Source organism: Ictalurus punctatus, chromosome 1, assembly GCF_001660625.3.
Source record: "Ictalurus punctatus breed USDA103 chromosome 1, Coco_2.0, whole genome shotgun sequence".
NCBI lineage: Eukaryota > Metazoa > Chordata > Actinopteri > Siluriformes > Ictaluridae > Ictalurus > Ictalurus punctatus.
In genome coordinates, this window is record NC_030416.2 from 11,417,537 (window position 1) to 11,438,437 (window position 20,901).

General features: G+C 39.2%; 1 protein-coding gene across 4 annotated transcripts; it reads right to left on the reverse strand.

Annotated features, from left to right (window-relative positions):
* Window positions 1–564: 564 nt before the first annotated feature.
* On the reverse strand, window positions 565–20,901 carry usp5 (ubiquitin specific peptidase 5 (isopeptidase T)). Of its 4 annotated transcripts, none has more exons than XM_017470073.3 (20): window positions 20,607–20,901; window positions 19,732–19,866; window positions 16,772–16,838; window positions 14,812–14,939; window positions 14,170–14,315; window positions 13,759–13,964; window positions 10,216–10,310; window positions 9,903–10,096; window positions 9,015–9,086; window positions 8,657–8,747; window positions 7,680–7,805; window positions 7,435–7,588; window positions 6,620–6,794; window positions 6,423–6,511; window positions 5,593–5,778; window positions 3,809–3,952; window positions 3,545–3,687; window positions 1,876–2,026; window positions 1,627–1,711; window positions 565–1,532 (listed from the first exon to the last, which is right to left on the reverse strand). In XM_017470073.3, exons 1-20 carry the CDS (start codon window positions 20,712–20,714, stop codon window positions 1,439–1,441), a joined length of 2,589 nt encoding a protein of 862 aa, XP_017325562.2. In that variant the 5' UTR covers window positions 20,715–20,901; the 3' UTR covers window positions 565–1,438. The 4 variants fall into 4 exon arrangements, with proteins under 4 accessions (XP_017325562.2, XP_017325591.2, XP_017325600.2 ...); XM_017470102.3 differs by having other exon boundaries at window positions 13,780–13,964; window positions 20,607–20,899; XM_017470111.3 differs by having other exon boundaries at window positions 5,650–5,778; window positions 20,607–20,897.

The window sequence follows — 20,901 nt, forward strand, 5'->3', positions numbered from 1 at the left end:
CCTTACAGAACTCTTTAGATCTTGGCATGATGACACCACACACCTCGGTAACAAAGGAAACACCAGACACTAGATATGAGAGGCGAATAAATAAGACAGGTTCCACCTGCACTCCCTAAGCACCTGATTCTAATTTTAAGGATGTGAAGGTGTGAAAAATGTAGGGGTGTACTTACTTTTTCCATGTCACTGATGTGTTTTTGTTAACTTGTGAAAATGACCACAAAATGTCAATTTGATAGTGTATCAGAGGATCAAATGTTTGCTTGCCCAAATGTCAAAAACACCAACAATTTCCATGGACTGTACTTATTTTTTCACATCTAAATAATATGTATTCCTTTTTTTATTATTATTATTATTATTTTTTACATGCATTTGCACATACAAAAAAAAATGCATTTTTACTTATTTTTCATTCCTGTATTTTTAATAGCTCATTAAAAAGTTCATGAAAATGAATAGTATGGGGGGGGGGGGGGGGGGGGGGGACACATGCCTCCTTTTTAAACTTCCATTACACAGTACACAATTCCATTGAATAACTCCAGACAGACTCGTTGGCAAAGAGACACATCTTTTATTTTATATTTTTTTTCAAAGCAGAAAGAAAAAAAAATGTATTCATTTCCCCAAAAAAAGGAGAAAAAACCCTTCAGCTAACAGGCTTGCAACACATGACAGAACCAGTTTGGTTTGATTTTGCTATTTTTTTCTTTTCTTCTTCAGTGTGCACCCTTTATTTATATTGTCATGTCATGTAGTGATCTAAATCTTCCAGCCTTTACAGGAACCTTGTTTTTGGAACACATAAGAGAACGCAAAACGTAGAGTCTGGCCCTAGAAGCAATGACTGCACAATAACCACTACAGAACCGGGGGGGGAGTGAGGGAGGGAGAGAGGGAGAGAGAGAGGGAGAGAGTACACATGTGTGTGAGTGAGAGTGCGAAGGAGGGAGAGTGTGAGAGCGCGAGAGTGAGGGTGAGAGTGAGAGAGAGTGAGGGAGATGGAGGGAGAGTGTGAGAGAGGCAGAGTGTGAGAGAGCGAGAGCGAGGGTGAGGGTGAGTGAGAGAGTGAGAGAGCAAGAGAGAGAAACAGTGAGAGGGAGGGAGGGAGAGAGTAAGTGAGAGAGAGACAGTGAGAGGGAGGGAGAGAGTGAGAGAGAGATAGAGAGAGGGAGGGAGGGAGAGGTTATGTAGGAGGTTATGTGTGCCATCAGAGAGTCCTGCAGCACTGCTCACTCCATCATGAACGTCCTCTGGCTGGACGTGGGCAGTATATAAGAGGAAGAAGTGCTTGAATTGCTCAAACAAAAACCTGTCAGTTCAGAAGCTTGAGTATGCCCCCCCTCCCTCGCATCCCTCAGCAGCTAAGACATCATGTATATGTATATGTGTGTGTGTGTGTGTGTGTGTGTGTGTGTTCAGATGATGTCTTTTACTCCACTACTCTCCTGTAAAAGTATAGGTAGCCCAGGTCCTTCGGTGGTTTCTCAGACGCGCACACTTTTTGATCATTAAAGATTACCCATCTAGGAGAGAGAAGAAAACAGGAAATCAAATTGTATCTACCAAAAACATGACTTTAATGGTCTGTGGAGCATGAAAAGCATGCGCTTCACTCACTGTTGGTCCTTTTTGATGTGGCAGACGTAGTGACCACACATTGTGCTCGTGCCCATGTGACTGATAAAAGCAAACAGCTCGTACTCTGCAGGACAGAACCAAGACCCGTAAGAGATTATGTAAACAAAATAAATTAAGGTATATTGTGGAAGGGAGACTAAAAGCTAACAATGTGCTCCTCTTTTCCACTCGTTACCTAACCAACCATTAGGTCAAACACCACCACGTAAACACATGAATTCGACTCACTTCCAGGTCCGTCACGGACTCGTGGTCCGGGCGGCGGGTCTCTGTTGGCTTCGCTGGCTCCCTCTGAGCGGCCGCCTTCAGACACCTCCATAGACTCCAGATCGTCCAGGTGGGAGAAGATCCAGTCCACTGCCCGCTCGAGAACATTACTCTGCACACACACATTTTTACTACACATTTACTACAAAAACGCAGAAAGAAATCAGAAATGTACGTAACTATCAAAAAAAAAAAATGCTTTGAAATGAATATGCAAGTTAACACTACGTCAGAATTAGAGCATTAGCTTTATACATGCAACTGCAAGGTTTAATGGGAATACTTATTTCTCATTGATGAAAAGCCAGGCAATATCTTTAGATTTCACAGCAGTACAGCTTTAACATTTTGACTACCTAACCTAAAAATGTAAATAGATCTCAATCATTCATATAAACAGTACAGAGGGCATTCAAATGCCCCGTCTCATGCTTAGGGTTATTGCTGATGACAGAATGTCCACAGAACATACAAAGAAACGTGTCAGGGATTGAAATCACCATTTTTGTTTCGTGCTTACCAAGACTTCTATTTCATCATAATCTAGTTTATGGTTGAGCTGTACAGCACTGGGTCTAATCATGCAGGAACACACACACTGAGACACAAATAAAACCATTCGTAATGTTTTTTTTTTGATGTTTTTTTTTAAGGCAAGTGTGGTAAACAGACAAGCTGTGCTTCCTGTCAGTCAGTGCTCATGTTCAAACCACAGAAAACTGTCATCCCTTCTTGTAAATTTGTACTTGTTCACATAAGTAGAAAAGTATGCTTCACATTTTACGTGTATCACGTGAGGCAAATTTCATCATCAGCAGAGAACGTGGAACTGTACGCACACCGTCCGATTTTTCTAACCGCATGTACTTTGTACGAGCAGGTCGCACATGCGCATTTAATTCCTTTGCACTATTTAGTTCTTCCACAAAGTGGCAACATTGACCCAGTGCCGTTGAATCTCAAGGTAGTTGAAGAAAAAACTGAATAAACAGAAGAGACGGAAACAAGTGCAGGTTAGAAAGGACCCGCATTTGAATAATTCTAACCTTAAAGATTATAAGGAGTAGTATATGGGTGCTAATCGTAGTGAGAGATTGCCCAAAAGCATTGTTCTTTGTGACGATGTGATTCTTCTTGGTTATCGTCCTTCATACCAAAAGTCCTGCTTTACTGCTTTGTACCGACTCCTGTAGACCAGGATGGGTAGTGCAAGTTGTAATGTGCATGCATCGACTGCCTGCATGTGTGTACAGGTCAAATGGAGCATACTTTGAAAGGTTATGCATACGACTGTGCGCACACGCTAGCGTACGAGTAAAAAAAACAAAGTATACCAGAGGGTTTAGTCTATTTTTTAATGCCTTTGGAGAAAAAGTAGTAGTGATTGAGAAATTAATCCACCTCATTCATGTTTATTACACCTGCTAATTTATTTTTTGTGTGCCTTCTCAAGCTCAATTTGTAGTGTGTATGCAGTTGTGTGTACAAGCAAAGCAAAGGAAATCAGCCTGAAAGCTAAACAAACCATGAACACTTCCAGCCACGAGGGCTGGAAACATGTAATGTAAAAATGTAATTAATTGTTATGTAATTAATGTGTAATTATAAAATCACTCTATAGCATGCTCACCGTAGCTTTGAGAGCACGTGAGGCTTGATCTCTACTAAATCCCATGGAGACGATGGTCGCCAGGTGCTCCTCTGACACGCTTTCAGTGGGTGTAGATCCAGGAGCAGAACTAGAGCCAGGCAACACCAAAGGAGCAGCAAAATCTGTAGCCAATCATGTGGAGGCGATCAAACAAATGGGACCGGTCAGTAAAAAGCTAGATTGAGGCTGAGACTAAGGCTTTTTCAGCTTGCAATATTTTTTTGGATATATCAATAGATGTACCTGCATCATCCATATGCCCCATCACCCAGTTCATGGCAGCATCGATGCCGGTGTTCCCCGTGTAATATACAGCCTTCTTGCAGGCTTCGAGAGGAAAGCCCATCTCACACAGCTGAGACACTGTGGACTCATCCAACACTGGAGCTGAGAGACAGAAACAGAAATTCCTATAGAGACTTGATATCATTTCACATCAGATAAATAAATATGACATGCAACTGAAAAAATTAAAATAAAAATTTTTAAATGTAAAATCCGGAAAAAAAAAACAAAACAATAAAGCCACTGGCAAATGATACAACACCTCAACAACTTAAATATGTCATGTTTAAAAGACACAAAGTAATGTGGAAGTGTATGGCAAACCAAAACGGGACTTGTAAAAATAAAATAAATAAAAAAAAACTTACAAAAGTCATAAATTCACTGAGAACAATATTTTAGAAACAAAAATAAAATAAAAAAAACTTACAAAAGTCATAAATTCACTGAGAACAATATTTTAGAAACAAAAATAAAATAAAAAATAAAATAAAATAAAATGAAGTAAAATAAAATAATGAAAAAAAAATCATGAGAACAGCACATGAGAATTTTGTTATATGCTGTTTATAATGAACACCAAAATAAAACTCCCTCATTTTTTCCATTTTTTTTTTTTTTTTTAAATCTTGGGATGTAATGTTAACATGAACTTTGGGTCTTTCTTGGTTTTTGTTTTTACACACACACACAGACACACACGCCCAAAAGTTTGCATAGCCCTTACAGAAAAAGGTAAGAGGGATGATAAAAATCCCATGTTGTTGTTGTTTATTTAGTACTGTCCTGAATAAACTATTCACATAACAGATATTTACAAATAATGCACAAGACAAGACAATAGATGAATTTATAAAAATTACCCCATTCAAAAGTTTACATACCCAGGATGATCAGTGTAAATTGTTAGTACTGTGTCTTCTGGGAGACATGTAACTAACAATTTACACTGATCATACTGTTCAAAAGTTTACATCCCCCTGGCTCTTAATGTATCGTGTTGCCTTCTGGAGCATCAGTGAATGTTTGCACTTTATGTAATAGTTGTGTACGAGTCCCTCAGTTGTCCTAGGTGTGAAAAGATGGATCTCGACATCATATAGCCACTGTTGGAAAGGGGTCAAATATGCAGAATATTATGGAAAAACAAATAATGTGCAGGACCTGGTGGATTTTTCTGAAGAACAGTGGGCAGTTTAACTGCTCAGGACAAACAAGGGACTCATGAACAACTATTACAAAACATAAAAACAGTCGAGGATCATCCAGGTAATGACACACAGTATTAAGAATCAAGGGTATGCAAACTTCTGAACAGGGTAATCTTTATAAATTCAGCTATAATCTTGTCTTGTAAACATCTGTTATGTGAAATAGCTTATTCAGGACAGAACTAAATAAACAACATGGGATTTTTAATGATCGCTCTTATTGTGTTAACAGTATTCATATTTAGCAAATTCTGCAAGGGGTATGCAAACTTTTGGCCACAACTGTGTATATACACACACACCATATAACACTATTTTAACTTTAAAATTAAAAATATCTATTTTTCTTTCAGGACAAATCAATCTCTATACCCAAAATTGTCCCTGATTGCAAATTCAGGCATGAACCTAAAAATACAAACACACAGCATAAAATAGCAAATAAGGAGTAGGCAAAGAATGAAAGAAGGGTGAAAAAAACGTGACTCAGATGGACAAGGAAGAAAGAGAAAAAGAGACAGACAGACTGACACAGCAGTGGGGAATAGAGAGAGTCGTCCTCGTCGTTGCCGTGGGAACCCAGGATACCTTTGACCTCCACGTCAGGGGTCATGAGAGGGGGCGGGGCCACCTCTGGAAGAAGCTCCTCCCCAGGCTGCTGTCCGGCTCCCCGGAGCTCGCTCAGATCCAGTGAATCAGGAACATCAATGCTGACATCTAGCAGATAAATAACGTGAGGAATAATTATTTAAAAAACAGAAAACCTGATTTCAGCTTGCTTGCAAACATATTTAAGTTACATGATGTGTGTCAGTCAGTATCTTATAAGGAAGCGCTTCAATAAATATGTAGGTCCCTGTAAGAACGTTGTTTGAGACGGGTTTCAAAAGGTAGCATACATCACCGCATTGCTAGGTTAAAAAAAAAAGCTAACAACCACTAACCCTAAACTCCATTAGGCTAAATAAAATAACATCACTGGTTTAAAAAAAAAAAAAAAAAAAAAAAAAAAAAAAAAAAAAAGACAGCAAATATTCAAATTCGATTACAAAAACAAAAAGTTCTGACTGTACCACGACAATTTACAGTACTTCTGTAAATGAAAAATATAAAAATATTCATATATAATTAATTATTAATAAATATTAAAGTAAATGCAAGATAATCATCCAACCAAAAAGTAACACCCCACATAACAAATAAAAATAGAGATATCCAAAATGAATCAAAAAACACTTCAAATAGCACAACAAATTGATTGGCGTTAGTATTTATTTCGCCTCTAGAGGCCGCTCTCATACAGTAAAATAACAGCGGACACTTCCGCATAAACTGTTAAACAAAGTGGAGTAAATATTTACCTAATTTTTTAGGGACCCAGTCCAGACCAAAAGTAAATTTCTTGATTTGGATGACAAGGTAGTCAGGGAATGAAGCAAAGCGTGTGGTCCTGAAATCCAGAGAAAGCAAAAAGAGGAGCTCAGTGACTAGACTACATTCACCTGCTATATGAATAACACAGTCCAGGGTCCAGGAAGAAAGTGCAAAGGTTACTTACTTGGTGGCAGTGGTCTTGCCCTGCACCGCAGAGCTCCAGAAGTCTGAGAGAGTCTCCGGCTCAATCAGAGCATTCATGCAGGAGGAGAATGGGATTTGAGCTCGAGGAGCGGCAGGAGGGGCGCTTCCAGATGCCTCTGCCTCTTCCCGCAGACGCTCAGCCTCCTGTAACTCTTCTGATAGGGAAAAAAAAAATACAAAACACAAATATATAAAGAAAGGCTGTGTGGAAAACATTAACAGAAAAACAAAGTTAAAACAGGGGTATGACAATATACTTTTCACTCAGTACACTTTTCCTGGGACAAGTTCTACAAATATGTAAATGTATAAAATGTACCAACACATCACACAACATTAATGAATCACACTGTAAAGAAAAAAAGTATTAAAATAAATAAATTAAATTAAATTAATAAATACATTTAAAAAGCATTGTGGAAGCCCTGCTCTCCGTTTCCTACATGCTTTTCAAGCAATTCATCATTGCCGGGAAAATGTTGCTGTCAGTGTGCAATCTGACACGCCCACACAGTTCTGATGAGGCAGAAAATGGGACTTTATCAAATTTATTTATAACTGAATCATAGTGATAAGAATGTGATGAATCCATCACTGGTAAATGCTATTAAATGACAGCTACCACAAGAGTAACACAAATACAAGAGATTTTTTTTTTAAATATTTCAAACCATGCTGCTGGGGCTTTAATTCAACATGCATAAGTATACTGTAAGAATTTTTTACTTCAATCGGTAGTCCTGCAAGGTGTTGTAGTTTCTCAAGAAAAGCCATTTCACATAGTTGTCCTCTCACCTGTGTTGGTGGCCTGGTCCATTGGCACAGGCAACTGAACTATGTAGTCCACTCGTTGGGTATATTTGGCTTTCTGAGACTGCTGGCACACAATCCTTTCCTCCACCAGGAAGCGGAATGCTTCAGATGGGTTTGGCCCAGAGCGGCAGTTCCTCTGTGAGAGGGATGGAGGGAGTGAATGCGCAAGAAGGAAAAGAAAAAAAAAAAGAGGGGAGACGAGGTAAGGATGGAGCGACATTGCTTACCTCCACCATGTTTACGAAGTGAAGAAAAAACTCCTGAGCGTCCTGTTGCCGATTAGTGGAAAATTCAGGGTGGCCTCGACCAATAAGGGCTTTGAACATGCGTGGTGCGATGCCAACCTGGTCTCCCTGGAAGCAGATCATTAGAAGCGGTTAGTTAAGTAAGAAATAACGCACAATGGACTGTATCGTTATACAAGTGTGAGTCAACTGAAAACCTCAATTTTTTTATTTTGCATGTTTTTTTTGCAAATCACGTAAGTTTTTTTTGTTTTTTTATGGGTTTTTTTTGCAAATCACGGCACCATCCGTCACACATACATTCACACACTACGGACAGTGTGGAAATGGCAATCAGCCTACAATGCATGTCTTTGGACTGGCGGAGGAAACCGAAGTACCCCGGAAGAAACCCCTGAAGCCCGAGGAGAACATGCAAACTCCACACATGTAGGGCGGAGGCAGGATTTGAACCCCCATGCCTGGAGGTACGAGGCAAACATGCTAACCACTAAGCCACCGTTCAGCTACAGTTCAAATTTAACGTTATGGAGCGTCCATGAAACAAGTTTCCTGTTATCATTCACCAGCCACTCTTTTTTTGTTTTGTTTTTTTTTTGCTCTATCTTAAAGTTAACAAGACAAAAAACTTGTCACATTACTGACAACCCAAAAAACAAACTCATGAAGAATTTCCCATGCCTGTTACAAAGCCCTGACAGCAGAGACGCCGCCTTTCAGTAAACGTTACATAAGCATCTCCTAACCGAAAGCTTTGCCAAATCAACAATATGTTTATCTATGTTACATGTTTTTTAAGTGCTATCTCAACCACACTGTGGTATAATAATAGGCAATACAGGTCAATTTCAAGGTTCATGTCATAATACAATAGCTTTAAAACAAGATTTTGCTAAACAAATACAAGCTCTCATCAAAGACAAGCATGATGCACTCAAGCAAATACAATCCCGTCCTACCCTGGGTTCAGAGGACGCACTGGGGTCATCGCCTGGATCTGGAGCGGGCTTAGAGTATTCTCCTGAGAGCAAACCATGGCCCAGTTTTGCTCTGCCGGCCAAAGAGAAGAACAAGTTAAGAAAGACAGAGGAGAAAGAATTCCAACGAGTTCAAAACTCTCTGCCTTTAGTTTGATTGCATTTAAAACTGCAAATCACTTTAAAAGTACATTTTTCCTTCAGTTGGCCCTCCTGCCACGTTGCTGAACTTGTCATTACTCTCCTGCACCTTCTGCTGGTGAACTCAAGTGTTACAGCAAATTAAGATGCCATACATGCAGCCTTAACAATCTTTTAAACAACTGTGGAATACACTCACACTTGTGTTTTAAAGTCTTGGCTGGGATCACTTGGGGCTTCATCCAGGATCTTGTCAATGCTGGACACATACCTATTAAAGTAAGTTAAAGAGAAACACTATAAAAGCACATTCTCCATAGCGCATTTAACACTTTCTGCTTCAAATATCCATTAAAAAACATTCTTTGTGATGCTACAATTTAGTTATGATTAAATGCTACTAAAGTTTCCATCCGATCACAACAGTGTGGGCAGATCAGATCATGTAATGATTGGCGGTAATGACTCCTTAGTAAAAGAGCTAACAACAGAGGTGGAAAAAAAGTGTAGGAACGACAAAGCGGAATTTTTGCACAACACTTTTGGTTTTACATTAATTGGAAGTCAAAAAAATGTGGGCGTATTTTTACATATATTTCTAGAGGCATGGAATGTGCAACAACAGATTTTTTTTTTTGTTGCACATGTTTGCCATTTTCCACATTCAGCAGGTTTAAAAGGCTATACTGGTAAACACAATCATATTGTAAGCGGCACTGTAACACGATGTCCTTACATTTTACTGCTTACTAAAACACTGACAGCACCGAGGCACAAACAGGCGGCTTAATCAGAGATTTGCTTTTTACAGCACTACACTTAGGGAGGCTGTTGAAGATTGTAATTCATTTCCAAATGTTCATGCAGTCTGTTAATTCACATTTCTTTTTGAGAAAAAAAAAAGTGAGGGCCTACAAAATGTATATGTAATAGGGATTAGGACTGTAGTTTGTAGCTTTGGAGTCTGGGTGTTTCAGCCAGACTCTATATACAAGAATGAAAGCGTTTCCCCATACGTCGGAATGAAATCTCACGTTACAATGAAAGAAAGGCTAAGTAGTAAACACACGAGCTGAGAGGTACTGACTTTTCCTGGAAGTCGGGGATGGTGAAGAGCACTTGCATGACTGAGTTGAGGTAGCAGCTGTTGCCCAGATTCTTCATACCCGTGAGCCCAGGGCCCCAGAGAGGCCTCAGCATGGTGCCGGACTCCTGGATCACTTCCCACTCACCCACACGCTGGTTCACTGCAATCTCTAATTCAGTCATAGTGTGTTCTGTCTGCAACGGACACGGACAGTGAGAGTTTCTCAACAACTTCAGGATAACCCAATCATACATACAATTTGATCATAAAAGTATCATTATTAAACAAAGTGGGGGGGGTGTTAATGGGTCACCTTCTCCATGGTCATCATATCAATACCAAAGTGGGTGAGATGCTCTGCCAGCTTTGAGTCCAAAACCATGTCATCCTCATCATACGAGTAAACATCTGAAAGAAATTGCCTCATCATACACAATTCAATACACAGTTTTATACATATAGATTTTTATATATAAGAAAAAGCATCAGTATGTGTATTTTATAAAGGCACTGTTTCCCATACATAGGCTCTACTTGTGCGACCCACCCAGGTAGCTTAAAACCCGCCCAGGTAGATAAAATCCGAATTCCAATTGTCAGTTCATTGATGAATACAAACCAGAGGACCTCCAACCAATCCCAGAGTAAACTTTGATAATATGTTTGTAAAAACCTTGCAGATGGACCTACTTGATATGAACCACAATATCCACCTCAATGGTATAGGTAGTAAAATGTTACAGGTAGTAAAATGGTACAGTTGGTAGTAAAACTTGAGAAAAATAATGGTCAGTTCTCTAGCTCAACGTTCTCAGCTCAGCTAGTAGCCTAAAGTTGTTGGGTTTTTTTTGTTTTTTTTTTTACAGAAGAATTTACCTGTCAGTGTATGACATGCTCAAACAAAAAGTTGGATTTATCATCAAACTTGCCTTGGGTGTTATCACTGTTTGCAGGACTACCAGACCGATAAAATATAAAACTTTTTGGCTATCTAATGCGAGACTAGGCTAGTTTGGTGTCGCCAGCCAAAGGAAGACACAACTAAAATATCATCGTATTTAGTACTCTCTTTCTTGTGGGTGGGTGGGAGAGGTTGATGGTGGCAGGGGCGTTGTGGCGCTCATTGACACCCACCTATGCAAAGAAACAGCCCTGGAGATACAATACACCTCAAAAACCTTTTGTCCTAACTCGATAATAAAAACACCATACTTAATGTGTTAATGTAATGTTTTAGAGTTAAACATTACATATTTTAACTTACCAGGGTACAGTAACTTTAGCTGGTCTGGCTAGATAGCTGTCTAGTAATGGTAGAGCTAGCCTTGACACCGAACTGAACACTCAGTGTAAGACAACAGCTTATTAATGTTGGGTAACGTTATAGAGTGCGTACAACTGCCAACTTTTGTGTCTGTTTTATTTCAACCATTCACCGGCTTTCTCGCCAATACTGCTCGCTCTCTTCATTCACCGTCTAGCTCGCTCAACCAGCGCTGCTCTCTCTCTCTGTGCCATCAGCTCGCTCGCTCGTCTTTTAAAAAATGAGTCAGGAAGCCGACAACAAGCCCGACTTTACTTTTAACATGATCAAATGAAGAGAGACGTCCTCCTTTCGTCCTAGTAACGTCTTTGTACTCATGGTAGGGTTGGACAGCTCTGATCAGTCTGATTGCTAAACTCTGCTCTGACTGCTGCTGCGGACAGTCATGGAGCAGACACTCGGTTTATAATTGTAATATCCATTGTCTAACTAAGTATTGATAATACGCTTAATATTTTACAAATTAGAGTTATTATATTTTTTTAAAAAACAAAACATATTGGTTTTGTTTCAGTAGCTTTTTTTTTTTTAATTAAAAAAAGCGACGGTGGGCAAGTAATGTAATTGCTGGAACAATGCTGGAACACCTGGCTGCATGCCTCTTTATCTTTATCAATGGACCCGCAACTGAAGCATACCCCTACATACAGGCGTCAGAAAAGTTTTTTCCTCCAAGCCATGGAAAATCAAAAGTTCCAGCAAGCAATGTCAATTGTGCAAATAGGCACATTTGAAAATGTTTTCCATAATGTAAAAAGTTATTTATTTTGAAAGTTATTTATTTTTGATATGTTCATCAAAAACCAGTTTGTGTTTTGTTCTTTAATATATCTTGAAAACAGAAAATGTATTTTAATATGTAGTTATTTATTTCTTAATAGTCATTTATGTTGACAGTTAGTTATTTTGAGTAGTTATTTGTTTGAAATAAATAGTTAATTCATAAACCTTTATTTGACTAGTTTATTACTGAACCAGCTCCGTCACATGCCACGACCAACCAACACAAGTAAATTCTCAGCCTGTGGGAAACACTGAAAGGTGCAACAATTCCCTCTGATTCAAATACATTTCGAATCCTAACCAGAGACCATTTTTCCTCAATGTTTCATCTCATTAATCATCATTTAATTTAGCTCAAAGTTTAACCAATTAGCACAATGTGAAAGAAACCTATTTATTTTTAAACGCTACTGCATTTTACGGAAAAGTTTCCGTTCCAAAGATGTGCAAATCCAACTGGTCTGAGGGGAAAAAGAGGAGGGGAAAGAGAAGAAAAAAAAAAGAAAAAGAGGAGAAAAAAAGAAGAAGAAGAGGAGAACACAATACACAACTGTATTACTTTTTCAATACATTGCGTTTATGTCGCAGGATCTCTTGGGGGGTTTTTTTTATGAATCAAATGCTGAATTTGTCTCAGACATGAATGCAATCCCAGGATGTACTGCCATTTCTCTTTCCTCAGCGCATTGCAGTCATGCCACACTGAATTGCCATCACTTTCCAAACACAGCCCTAAATTGTACTCTGGGGCAAGGCTGTAATCGGCATTGCCATCCACACAAAGAACGCTTTTTTTATAGTTTATAGTAATATTTATAGTTTATATTAGCTCACTGTTTCTTCGTTCCAACAGCATTGATTGTTAAATCATTAAAGTTATGGGAATCAGTATAAAAAAGACCAAGATAAAAGTTTCAATATGAGTAAAAAATACTTCACAGCAGGACCCAGGGAGACAGCACACTGACTTCTGACACAAATTAAGCATTTGATTCTGAAAAAGAAATCTGCTGATTGTTCTTCATTAAAGAGACCAAGCGATATAAGAACAATGGTATGACTGTTTTGCTTTTCCGTGTGGTATCGTAGCAGTAATAGTAGATTGCATTTCAGATTGCATCCTAGGCCATAACTTATGAAATATATCATAAGTTACCAAGATACACTTCGCTTGCTTTTCAAATACAGTGGGGGAAATAATTATTGAATGCATCAACATTTTTTTTTTTTCGGTAAATATATTTCCATTGAGGATATTCACATGAAATTTTCACCAGACATCAGTATTAACTCAAGAAATCCAGACATACAAAGAATTCACAACATCAAAGTCCATAAAAGAAGTTGTGTGTAATAAAGAGGAACGACCTCTTTATTTACTAACCCAGCTGATATTAATTTGCACAGATAGGAGGTATAACTTACAGATGACAGCTGGTTCCTTGCCTTACCTTGGAGAACTGCTTTTACTTAGTGTTCAATACTTTTTTTTCCTGTCATACTCCACTTTACTACACACAACTTTATTTATGGACTTTAATGTTGTGAATTCTTTATGTGTGGATTTCTTGAGTTAATACTGATGTCTGGTGAAAACTTCATGTGAATAACCTCATTGAAAATAGAAATATATTTACTGGAAAAAAAATGTTGACGCGTTCAATACTTGTTTCTTAGACATTTACAGACATTACATTTTTATCCTCTGTATTTATAACATAAAACATTTCACACAGGTTAAGATTCCACCTGTGCCGTAATGACTTTTACCAGCTCCGTCAGGGGTGATGGTGCCCAGTTTGACAGCTAGCGGGTAGCCGGTCTCCTGGAAGTGCTGAAGAGCGTGGTTATTTCCACCTGAACCGTCGAAATATCTCCGCCCACACAGCACCTTGCCGTCCGTCAAGTTCATCCACAGGTTTTCCTGCAGGTCACAGACCTCACACTTCCACCCACTGACCAATCAGAGGAGAGTAACACACAATCAAAGCACGTACATGGCATTCCAAACACCTAAACAAACTTTGGGGTGACGAGTTGAATGGAATTTCCTGTCACTGTGTATTTATTTTGTGTATACACAAGTCATAGGTGAGAGCATGTGGTTAAGCTGTTCCAGTTTTTAGTGCATGTTAACCATGTGTGTGTGTGTGTGGGTACCTAGGAGGAATTTTGACTCCGTTATCGAGTTGCTTGAGCTCAGCTGCATGTTTGGACTCCTGCCTCACTTCTCCGTCCCACTGCTGCACCTGCAGAGCTTGTGATACAGAGTCTGCAGCCAGCAACCCTGCCATCGACAGTGACACCTGCATCCACACACGTGGACAAACACAACATTGCTAAACAAGATTGTACACTACTGAGATTTCTATCTGATATAAACGGTACAGGCTCTGTACTGTAGGCTACTGCCAATTAAAGTTTCCGTATATATCCGCTACATATTATAATAACGGTCTTTAAAATCGAAATGAAACCCATATAACAATGAACAGCAAACTATTAAAACATCACTACATATTTTACACTACAATATTAAAATACTAAAGACAATTCCTTTGTGAATAGATTAAAAATTAATGCACTTTAATACATAAACACACTAATTACATTTTAAATTAAAGATTAATGTAGGTCTAAAATAAGAACTAAAAGTTTAATTATTAAATACTTCAGCACTGAGGAGATAGAGATGACGGTTACCGAGTGTCTTCAGTTTTGAAAAAAAAAGCACGTGAACGTCCATTACACAATAAATAAATAAATAAATAAATAAATAAATAGAATTTATCCCAATCTTACTCGCTCTCTCACTACATCTGGCATAGTTGCCAGGTCCTCTGATGTCACTTCCTGTCTGTCTGGGAAAAGAACAACCTTGACTTCCTCCTCATACTGGTCCTGCTCCACATCGAATCCGCCCTCGATCCCTGAAACACACCGTCATACAGAACATGAGCACAAGTTTCACACCAAGTTAATCAAACGGTTATGAAGCTGGGTAAATTGTGGCCATGAAGGGATGCACATGGCCAGCTCATCTCAATCTCTTTACATTTTCATACAGGACGTTTTAGAGAAGAGAAGACAGCCACTGAGCATTTTATTAGGAACACCAGTACACACACATTTATGCAATTATCTAAATCAACCATCAATCATGTGGCAGTAGTGCAGTGCATAAAAACTGATGAGAGAGTCAAAATTTGGCACCAACAACATGAATCCATGGACCCAACCTGCCTTGTGTCAACAGTCCAGGCTAGTAGAGGTGATGTGATCGTTTGGGGAATGTTTTCTTGGCACACTTTAATATCAATCGATCAATCATCGCTTGAACGCCACACACGTAATGTGACACCGCTAGCTTTAGCCTCAGAGTCACCGACACTGACTTTCTTCAGTTTACTGTTTCTGTCACTGTTAACTTTTATTCCCAACATGACCTCAGTCACTATCAGTCAGAGGTGAAATCGTCAGGTGACTGATGAAGAAAGCGTGCGACCTCCAAGACCTCTAAGGCAGGGATTAAACACCACCGAGAAGGTTTATAAACTTTATAAAGCAGAGTTTGTGCATCACAAAAGCATGACAGTGATGCGGTCGCAAGTTGCTTAAAAGGTTTAATTTAATTCCAGTTTATTGTCATTATATGTTGTATTTGCACACTTGCAGTGTAACTTCTGTTGTTTATTATAACGGGAAGTGATGTGTTAGTAACGAGACCGCGTTGCTCCTCATGTACGATGCAGACACAGACGGAGCAGGAGTAAGATCTGTAATGTCTACTTAAAACATTATGATCAAAAGTAAAATAATATGTCTAAAGCCAGCGAATAACAGAAACCATAAGGTGCTGTGAAAGTGAGTTTTTATTATTAATTTAGGACTGTAGTTTAATTGTGTTTTTTGTGCACCCATAAAAAAATAATGCTTGCTATCTATCTATCTATCTATCTATCCATATATATATATATATATATATATATTATTTAGGTAGTTTATATATATATATATATATATATATATATATATATATATATATATATATATATATATATATATATATATATATATATAAAAAAGTACTTATGCGTTATTTGTTTATGAATTCGCAAAAAGCACCGAATTAAACTACAGTCCTAAATAAATCATATATATTTGTGTGCGTTAGATCTTTTCTGTTTTGGACAAACAGTTGTGTAACGTTTTAGTCTGAATTTGTAACACTCAGTTTGTTGATTTTATTTGAAATAAAACAAAAAAAAAAGGCAATGACAGTTAGCCTCGCCCCATCTGATTAATCGAAAATATAATCGGCCAACTAATCGATTATGAAAATAATCATTAGTTGCAGACCTAGTCTAAAGACAGCCCAAAGGCAAGTTCGAAAATGTTTGCTGCAATTTCTAATAATTGTTGTTTCCTCATTGGATTACTGATTTACTGTAGCAATTTTTAAATTTCACTAGTTTTATTTATTTATTAGTTGGTTTTGTTTTGTTTTTAAATCTCTATAATGTGCAACATTCATTTCACCGGTGGTTATAATAACTTTCTCACACCCTTGGCTACCACAGGTCTGGGTTTCAGACCGTCAGCATTTGGTGCTGGACCAATTTCATCAGCATTTTGGAACCGGACCAAATATTTCAGCCGAGAGCCGGCACTTCCCCGGCTCACTGCAGTGCAGAACAGTTCCAGAACCACAATCCTATCTGTGAAAATGGCCACCTCAAACGGAATTCGGGTTTGGGCTTACCTATGGCCAGGCGAGTGGGTTTCTTCTTGGGAGGATCTCCTGACCCAGAACAGCCATCATCCTCTTTCTGAAAAACATACACACATTATCAGGTTTTTATTCACACAAAGGGTACATCTAAAAACAACATTAGGGCTGCAACTAACGATTATTTTTCATGATCGATTAGTTGGCAGATTATTTTTTCGGTTAATTTGATGGGGGGTTGAGTGGTTCTCAACCTTTTGTGAGCTTTGGACCCCTAGAATATTTTATACAATCCACAAGGACCCCCTCTCACTCCACAACAATTATAGGCTATATATTTAACAGAAATTTCTATACATGTTACTTTATTTTATTAATATTTATTTATTATGTGAACTCATCTTCATTTAAAACTTTCAACAGTGTGCTGATGTTTTAATTCAGCACGAGCAGCTCAAGCAGCGTGGTAAAAAGACTCCACACCGAAACTCCCACTTCACTGCTGCAGCATCCAGTGTATAATTTTAGCGGTGCAGAGATTACAGAGCTTACAGACTGCAGTTTTGTCATCATTCCCACAACAGACATCATCTTTACACACAGCACGAAATCGACGTGTTTTCCCGCCCTCTTCTGATTGACAGGATATAATCAGCCCTGATCATTGGATGTTTTTAAACCATTATCAGCCGATAGCGGGAAAAATTGCCTTTATCGGTCGATACATCGGTGCATCTCTAGTAAAAACAATTAGCTTAATAATCTTAGAAAAAATAAAAGGAAAATGTATTAATTTGTGACAAATCCTTGATTTGGATCAGGGTTTATACATGTATATAAAATACTGTAGGTTTACTGAATTGTAATAAAGCTGGAATCCCAAAATTTAACTCAGAAATATATAATAACAAAAGACAAAAACATGTCTTTGATATGCATTGATGGTAAGAGAGGTCGACTGATCGATTGGTTCTGGCGATTAATTGGCACCGATGACCAATTACCGAAACCGTTATCTGTAATCCACACCGATAATTTTTCCCGGAGTGGCCGAGAAGGGTCTGCTGTCATTATATAGTACCAGAGCGGACTCTGGAGGCTAAATTACTTATTTTTTAAAATTTTACATCAGTGACAAATTTTGTTGCGTTATTTGAAGTGTTTTTTTATTCATTTTGGATGTCTGTACTTTCATTTGTTATTTGGAGTGTTACCGTATAGTTCAGTTTGGATGGATCTCTTTATTTACTTTCATATTTATTAACAGTTCATATATTCATATTTATACATTTATTTTGTTTTTGTTTTTTTAAATTACATTTTCATAGTACAGTCAATACTTTTTGTAAAAAAAAAAATAAAAAAAAGTTCAACAATATTTTACTTTGCATGTTATGTTTTCATTCAGTATCAATTTTAAAAACTATCGGTTGATTAATCGTTATCGGCGGGTATTGCCCGACTCAGTTATCAGTTGACCTCTAGATGCTAACTCCAATTATTACTATGTGAATATTCGTGCAGTGCAAATAAACATTTGTGTTTCAGTTCCAGGGGCCAGGCCGTGAGACCGGTGGACTAAGAGATACAGGAGAGAGCTGAGTGTGTGTGGGAGGACGTACAGGCACCAAGACAGTTGAGCTGTCTTAGTCCGCCTACAGACGATCAGCGACAGAACAGCACTGTGCAGGTGAAGCCATTGTTTCCCAACACTGCTTTTTCTACCGGCAACCTCATCCTGGGCAGCGCACACTGCTTGGATTTGACACCTTGATACTGTGCTAAAAAGATCAATCAAAGCTCACCCAGTTTACACTGAACTTTCCAACGCACAGCAAATAATATAAGCCCTCATTACAAGATGGAGCAAAGACGTGCATTTTCTCTAACTGTCGAGTATGGCTCGGGCTGCATTCACGCCATGTCAGAATTACTGTAATTACTACACAACAACCCAGACGGTCTACTGAGAATGTCATTATAACTGTACTGTATGCCTTCGGTTTATTTTCGGAATAATCTTGCATTATTAATAGTCAGTTATACGAATTATTACACCGAAATATTATGATATAACCCCTTTAACTACATTTCACTGCTGAAGAAAAAGCCATTTTGAGTGTTTCTGCGTGACGTTGCGGCGGTCACGTGGTACACGTCGGAGCTCTCCGAAAATTCCTAGTTTACAAGTTGTAATTGTGAGAACGTGAACACGTTTCACAAGTCGAAATCTCATAATTACGGTCATCATGACATGGCGTGAACGCAGTTTTAGCCCGGGCTGTGACGTAAGCTAAACGCTACTGGCTATTTAAAAAAGGTGGAACAGCTCATGCTCAAGTCTCACCCTTGATTCAGCGGATAATTTCACCTGGATACAGTAGACCTAAGAAGCGCTGCTGTAATCATAAAGACTATTCAACTGATGCAGCTAAATATCATTTCTCTACACTTAGAACTGAGGAAGAGGTCAGTCCACTATCGAGGTCCTTTCTCAAGGCCGTCTTTCATCGCCAGTGTCTTTTCTTGATTGCTCATCCATCCATTTTCTGTACCGCTTATCCTACACAGGGTTGCAGGGATCCTGGAGCCTATCCCAGGGGACTCGGGGCACAAGGCAGGGGACACCCTGGACAAGGTGCCAATCCATCGCAGGGCACGATCGCACACACACATTCACACACTTCTGACAATTTTATCCAGCTCACAACGCATGTTTGGACTGGGGGAGGAAACCAAAGTACCCGGAAAAAAACCCCGAATCCAAGCAATTCCACGCACACAGGGCGGAGTTGGGATTCGAACCCCCAACCCCGGAGGTGCGAGGCTAAAGTCTACATCGGGATTTGTGTAAAAGTTCCTATGTATATTGTGAAAATCGCAATGCAAACTAAACTGAATTGTACACTGGGGAAGCGTGATATTATACCGAACGCAAGGATGAGCTTGTATTGTTTTGGGAACTGTGTAAAGTGTAAAGCGATGGTGTTTACCTGGGAGTGAGGCTTGCGAGTGCGCTTGATGTGCAGGTACGCTCTCTGGCCGGTCCGGGCGTGATGCCGCTCCACAAAGCGACTCCCAAAGCCCAGGAAAGTGTTCATGCAGACGTACAGACCTCCCTCGCTCTCCTGGACAGCAACCACAAGACATGCTAGTAAGCCTGCAGTTTATTGTCAAAACTGTATAGTTACATACTGAATGTACAGAAAATAACTATAGGCCTTAATGTTAGTATCACTCTGCACTGCCATATCTCATGTCTTTACACCCTAAACACCACCTAGTGCACTGTTTGCAGAGTTTTACACAATATAAAGTGAATATAAAGTTGCACTCAGAGATTCCTACAACGGCTAGTGTTTAAACTAGGTCGGGTAGAATACGTTTAGCTGTTTGTAGGGACTAGGGAATGTGGAGTAGGGAGTATGGCAGCATTTCGGGTCCAGTTGTGATGCTGGCCGATCATTACTCAGCGAACTTAGCTAGCTTGCTAATACGGCTAGTAAAGCGGCAATGTTAGCTAGATATCCTGTTACTTATAGCGGATATCTGTTTAGATCAATTAGTTCCTTTTATTATTTGAAATCTAAAAATCAGTCCTCTCATCCAAATTGATATGTCTGGTCACTAACTTTTAGCTCAGGTTTGTTTTATAGTAAATCAATGCTGTATGCAAACTTCTGAATGAAGCTAGCTAACACAACTAGCCATTCTGCTAACTTGCGGGTCTCAGCATCATTCGCAGCAACACGGAAAACAGTCTATCGCAGCTACTGGTTTAACTTAAAGGAATAAAACTCTTTCTCACAAGGCTGAATGCGCAGTTATGGAGATGTAAAGTGTGTAGCGTGTGCAGTAAAAGGCTCACCGGAGAGGCGAATGACAGCGCGCACTCGTCTTTATGAACGCGGTCTCCGGGCCTCGGCACCCGGATAGTGGACAACACCGACATCAAAACCTCGCTAACCTCCGCCATGTCCTCTCGATAACTCGGCCTTTCTTTCGCGCACTCGTGCCGTCTTGCTTTTACTCCCAGATCACAACACACCAATCCAAAATACCAGCGCGATGTGACAGCTCTACTTACTCCCTTTTCTCTTTCCGCTTCGCTCAGTGAACTGCTGCTTTCAGTGCCACCCAGTGCACTGGTCGAGTACTGCCAG